The 6321-nt window shown below is 43.9% G+C and overlaps 1 protein-coding gene across 1 annotated transcript; it reads right to left on the bottom strand.

Annotated features, from left to right (window-relative positions):
* Positions 1 to 707: 707 nt before the first annotated feature.
* Positions 708 to 2955, bottom strand: LOC147434899 (uncharacterized). The gene is made up of 5 exons (XM_086490048.1): positions 2752 to 2955; positions 2116 to 2340; positions 1916 to 1990; positions 1687 to 1827; positions 708 to 1590 (listed from the first exon to the last, which is right to left on the bottom strand). The coding sequence occupies exons 1-5, from the start codon at positions 2953 to 2955 to the stop codon at positions 1075 to 1077; spliced, it is 1161 nt and encodes a 386-aa protein (XP_086346174.1). The 3' UTR covers positions 708 to 1074.
* Positions 2956 to 6321: the final 3366 nt, after the last annotated feature.

The raw sequence follows: 6321 nt of genomic DNA, 5'->3' as shown, positions 1-6321 counted from the left end.
AATTTACTCGACAATCTAAGTTTGAAAATTGCATCCAATAGCCCAAATGACCCCCTCTGTTGACCCCATTTGAACATGCCCTTGCCAGATAGTACGGAGGCATGCCCGTGCCAAATAGTGCCGTCTCGGCCAATTTAGACCGACTAGCGTAACATTGGAGAGGTGTACATGCATGGCCAAGAGTCTTTTCCAAGGAATCTAGCTCATTTCGTGTGCCAAGTCCCTTTCGTAACAATTGAAAATGTTAGTCTTAAATCCCAAAGAGGAATGACGAGAGAATATGATGAAAGCTGTCACCGCTTTGTTTATGGAGTCTCGTTTACCACCGTTTTTAAATTGGGCCAAAAACAGCCATTGTAGGAGCGATGGGGCCTGGGCAGCGGGCTTTTAACAATGGAGTTGAGACTCGAGAGTCGAGAGTGGGCAGGCACTGCTTTAAAATACTCAAGTTCAGTACTTGCCCTCATGCACCTGCGCGCAGATACAAAGACCTTTGTCGTATAATTTGGAATCCCCCCTTACATTCGATGAGCATTGAGATGAGAAAAAACTGTCCTTTAAGTTTGCGCGTCGCCTATGCTTTCATTACCGAAAAAATCCTCTGCCGGGCGGTTGATTTGATTGCCCCTAATGACAATTAGCCAAAGTGTCTTCTATATGCAAACCCCAAACTCTTTTAACAGTCAAGTTTAGCTAGATAGCGGTTCAGGCGATGGTGGATACATAATTTCCGCCTTAAACAACGGACAGATTTTCTATTGAAAGAAAAGCAACTTCACCATCCCTAGTTACATTACCAGCTTGCGGTGCAACAGCACGTTTGGCTTTGTGTGAGAATTCAGAAAAAAAATGGTTGCAGCTCTAATATAGACAGGGAGTGCTTATACATAGGCCGGAGGAATGGCTAAATAAATGCACTCTTGCAGGCAAAAATGGGTGGGCTTAACAGTGTTCAAAATTGCGAATTTGGTGATCCTAAGCAACGCAAAATGTGTTTTAGGTCTAGCTATTACAAGGTTTCTGTACGCAGATTCATGAGTGGCGAATTTCCTCGAGTTAAAGATACTTAAAGAATCATGATAGCGGTGATCTGTGAGGCTTGCGCTTCCTCCGGCTGAGAGAGACAGGAATGAAGACAGAAGAACGAGGACAGCCAAACTGATAGCGGAAGCTACTGACGTGCTTTGAGAAGTTGCAGCTGAGGGCACCGGTAGAGATCGGTTGCTTCCGTCGACGACTGCTGTTCAAAGAATGCTGATCCGTGGCTTGTTGGCATAAAAGAATAGAAGGTGAATACTCAGCGTCATATTGCTCCCACCTGGCAAATCCAAACTCTTCTACCGCCGAAGAGCATTCAGAAGAAGAGGTAGATTGCTGATGTTGGCGCTGCACTACTTCCCTGACTTGCAATTTGTGATGGGAAGAAGTCCTCATACCGATTGACTTGGCCACAACATTAAAAACCTCTGATATTACTCCCGATGATGAGCGCGATTCGCCACCAGAGCATTGCCTCTTTGTATAATCCTGCGCCCGTTCTAATCTGATCCCGTACGAGCCTCCTGCTTCGTTGTTAAATACTGACTCTACCTGCATGGCCCAAACGACGGTATTAAGTTCCATTAAGCATCTGATAATTGTAGCTTGAGAAAATACCAAGTAAGCTACAGATGCAGGGTCGCTTACTTTGCAAGCCAGCGAACAGAACTGGTATGCATCCTGGAGGTTTCTCTCGCAAGTGTGGCAGGTATTGCTCAATGCTTTGCTGGACTTCGGTTGAGGCCTCTCGTTTAAGAAGACTACTTTCGCACTGTTGATCACGTATGTCTAATTCGGTCAAGAACCACAACACTGTATAAGGCCAATTATTGTAAACATGAGCGGCTGCAAGAATATATTGAAGACACAAACACACCTGCACTCGCGAGCAATCAAAGAGCTTCTGAATGTCCTGAAGCCTGATTACATCATGATACACGTACCGACGAATCTGCAGAGGCAGATCACAAAATCAAAGTCAAAATTTCTACTGGAGCAATTAAACGCAGCATGTAGCTAGTAAAGAGATGCTTGAAAACTAGGAAAACCTCAGCAATTATGCTTCATGCCCTTCACCTGTAGCACATGATGGGAGCTGTGATTAGAGAGGCAATGCTGGCAGATACCGCGGATGCAGTCTAAGCAGAAACAGTTTTTCTCATTCCTTTTCGTTGCAAAGTTCAGGTCGTGTAATTGGTCGCAAGCCACAAAAAACCTCTGAGTGAGCAGGGCGATAAGCCACCTTGGGGGAGTGTTGGTTATCTGGTTGTGTAGTTCAGCTTCGGTAATTACAGCCTGTTTCTGTGAATGTAAAAGAAAACAACCGCAGACGGCATCGGAGTATTAGAAGACGCGATTCGGCCAGAAATGCCAGTTTTCAAGAATTAAATCTCTTCAAAGAATAAAATTGCAAAACTGCTGAATTTGCAGGTATTACGAAAATCAAGATGGAAACTATGTGAAATGAGAAAGAAGGCGAATTACATTGCGGCTCCATATTGCAGGATTTGAGATAGCTCTACGACGCAGGACATGGCAACTAAAATATACTAACAGGGCAGAGATCTGTGGCGCAGAATGGAGTAATTCTCAGCAATGAGAGGATGGAGGCAGCGAAGAGATGGACGAGCACCATGAGCTATGCTATACGAGAGAGAGAGAGAGAGAGAGAGAGAGAGAGAGAGAGAGAGAGAGTCGACGCAACAAGCTTACCATGGCCGCTAGCCGAATAAAATGCGAACTCCAGCCTCCTCCAACAATGGCAGAATCCTGATAGGAAGGAGACGTGCGCCGCAGCAGCAACAGCAAATGAAGACGATGAAGTGAAAATAGGAGTGACACAAGGACAAGGGCCGAGGCATGCCCCATCATCGCCGTCCATGGCGCCCATCCAACGGCGCGTGGCTGCGCGCACATCCATGCCCTCCACAATACCTTCTCTTAATTCCTCACTCAAATTGAAAAACTTTCCTTGTCAGATTCTTTAAAACTCCATTTTTTGGAATTTTAATCTCGACCTCTCCTCTTATTCCTCTGCATTCAATGCTTGGATCCCAGCTCAACATCCTTAGAGGGCTCCCCCATAGGACTACTAGATGTGTCGTTGGAGGGCCCATAATGTAATTATTGCTGCCCCATAGTTTGCCCACGAGACTAATTGACACCCAAATCCCGATATCAACGGTGTGCATATAAGCTGCATCCAAAGCCATAAGATGGGCAAGTGGAATAATTTAAGAATCTTCTTTCCCTTATTTTGCTGTCCCATAGTTTGCCCACGAGACTAACGACACCCAAATCCCAATATCAACGGTGTGCATATAAGTTGTATCCCAAGCTATTTAATGGGCAAGTGGAATAATTTGAGAATCGAAAGAATCTTGTTTCCCTTACAAAGATAAAAACACGACTCGGGTGGGGCACTGGTATTCGAACTCACCACCTCGAGCATGCCAGTGGACCAAGCCTTACCATTAAGTTGTTCCACGTGACTTGATATAGGTGATGCATAAATGCAATGTATAAAACAAATCTCGAATTTTGATGTTTTCACGGATCTCAGATCACATAGGGAATTACAAAGGGGATCACATTCGGATCACACTCCATGTGTAGCTCACACGACAATCACATTGTGTTTGTAGCAAGATGGCTTTGTGATCACATCATAGGATTATCACACAACCGTGCATGTCCGTGATCCAATGGCATAGATGAGTGCCACCCGTGCCTTTTGACAGGGACCATTGATGCCCATTCGAGAGGTCTGTGTTAAGTATGGAGCCTGATTTACCCCTTGTAATTTTTTGTATTAAAAACGCACATTTGTAAGGCCCCCATTATGAGGAGAAGCTATTGTGTGTGAAGAAAAATCACGCATCGGAAAAATCAAAATTTTCACTCGCCGGAATATTATGGCCGGATGGCGGCCTAAAAGTGGTCGGAAAACGACCGGTCATTTGGCCAGTTGGCCGGTGGCCGGTGGCCGAATTCAAAAGCGGACTTGTCTTCTCAAGGACGGCCACACATGGGCGGATTGGAGGGTTCAATTTGGACTTGTCAACACAAGGGTGGCTACACACAACTGCCTCTCATGAGAGAAGGCAACCCTTTTGGCCTATAAATGGAGGCCTTTTCTACACACAAAAACGGATTGTGAAGCATTGTGAAGTTGATGTGAAGTCGTGAGAGTGAAGCAAGGCGGGAGCTCCAAAAGGATATAATCCCTTTGTACCTTACTTCTTGTTTGAAGTACTAAATCCATTGAGTGGCTGCTTTCCCGTAGACGTAGCCCACACTGGGTGAACCACGTATATCGTGCTCTCTCTCTCTCTCTCTCTCTCTCTCTCTACTTCTATAATCTCTCGTGTGTAAAACTCATCTCTCTCTATTAAGTAATCTACTCAATTATAACTTAGCTACGCCATATTTCCTAACAACTTTTATTAGAGCAAGGTTTGCTCGGAGCTAAATTATCTCAAGGAAAGGATTCCTTGAATTGAGTGGGAGTAATGATGGAGGAAGGGAAGCTCAAGATCAAGAAGTTCAACGGCAAGAACTACCAACATTGGAAGATGCAGATTGAAGACTATCTCTACTAGAAGGACCTTTATTTGCCACTAGGCGGTCTTGCAAAGATACCTGCAACAATGGCAGATGAAGCATGGATTGTCCTTGATCGAAAGGCATTAGGAACAATCCGGCTAAGCTTGGCATTAACGGTGGCCTTCAACGTTTGGGATATGAAGACCACGGAGGACTTGATGAAGTCACTTGACGGCCTCTACGAGAAACTATCGACATCCAATAAGGTATTTCTCATTAAGCGCTTGTTCAATCTAAAGATGCCAGAGAATGGTCAGTTGCAGAACACCTAAATCATCTCTACCGGATAGTTGGGACAACCTTGTGATGGTTGTAAGTACTTCTATCTCTGGCACAAATACTCTTGAGTTTGATGATGTTGTGGGTGTTCTCCGCAAAGGAGAATCATCAAGTGCTGCACTATCAATGGAAATAAGAGAAAGATCACCTAAGGAGAGGTTCAAAAACCAAAAGGGTCGTGATCACCCAAGACGGAGCAGGTCACCCACAAAGTCAGTTCTTGAATGTTGGAACTGCGGCAAGAAGGGCCATGTCAAGAAGGATTGTTGGTCCAAGAAGAAGGAGTCAGAGTCTCAAGACAACAAGCCAACATTGGAGGCCAATGTGGTAGGTAAAGTAGAGCAAGATGCTCTAATTCTCTCATTAGATAATGTGTCTAACTCCTGGATAGTAGATTCCAGGGCTTCATTTCATGCAACACCACACAAGCAACATTTCCAAGATTACACCAAAGGTATGTATACTTGGGAGATGAATAAGCTTGTGAAATTGTCGGCAAAGGTACAGTTTGTGTCAAAACTGCTAATGGAAATGAATAGAAGCTTAAAGATGTTAGGCATGTTCCTTCTCTTTGCGAGAATTTGATCTCTACAGGACAATTGGACGATGAAGGTCACAACATTGCATTCCGAAACAAATGGTGGAAGATTTCAAAGGGATCTTTGGTGGTTGCCAAGGGAGAAAAGGTCGGTACACTTTACTTGTGTACTGTTAGCACGCAATCTTCAACTTGCGCAATAGCTACGGAAGTCGACAGTGCATGTGGTACTATCGGCTTGGGCATATGAGTGCTAAAGGAATGCAAATCCTTCAATCAAAGAAGCTTCTACTAGGTTTGTAAGAAGTGGACTTAGAGTTCTGTGAAGATTGTGTTTATGGTAAAAAAAAGAGGGTAAAATTCCTAAAAGCAGGAAATGAAAGAAAAAGAAAAAAAATTGAATTGATTTATTCTGATGTTTGGGGTCTTGCAAGTACACCATCTCTTGGTGGCTCATTGTACTATGTAACATTCATAGACGATGCAACTAAAAAAACATGGGTTTATGTCATGAAGAATAAAGCCTTTTTTTTTCCATATTTCAAGGCATTGGATGGGGGAGTTCCAAAGGAGACGTGGACAGGTAAACCGATGAACTATTCATTCTCAAAGTGTTTGGGTGCGAGACTTTCATGCACATAGATAGACGCCTAAGGTCAAAGCTAGATGCAAAGTCCAAAAGGTGTTTCTTCATCGGCTATGGAGAAGGTGACTTTGGGCATTGCCTATGGAATCCTGAAGATGGTAAAATCTTTAGGAGAAGGGATGTAATTTTTAACGAACAAAGTATGTACAAAGATCACTTGGAAAGAAAACAAACAAAAGAAACAGGTGATGAGTACATGGAGCTTGAGGACGGT

This window comes from Adiantum capillus-veneris, chromosome 19 (genome assembly GCF_014529385.1).
Source record: "Adiantum capillus-veneris isolate H3 chromosome 19, ASM1452938v2, whole genome shotgun sequence".
NCBI classification, from domain to species: domain Eukaryota; kingdom Viridiplantae; phylum Streptophyta; class Polypodiopsida; order Polypodiales; family Pteridaceae; genus Adiantum; species Adiantum capillus-veneris.
This window is presented reverse-complemented; position numbering and strand designations above follow the sequence as displayed.

Coding starts and splice junctions, on each gene's coding strand:
- LOC147434899 (XM_086490048.1), bottom strand. CDS start 2,955: ATGTGCGCGCAGCCACGCGCCGTTGGATGGGCGCCATGGACGGCGATG. Junction 1,991..2,115: donor GCTCCCATCATGTGCTACAG/GTGAAGGGCATG, acceptor CTGCCTCTGCAG/ATTCGTCGGTACGTGTATCA. Junction 1,591..1,686: donor TCTGTTCGCTGGCTTGCAAA/GTAAGCGACCCT, acceptor TGGGCCATGCAG/GTAGAGTCAGTATTTAACAA.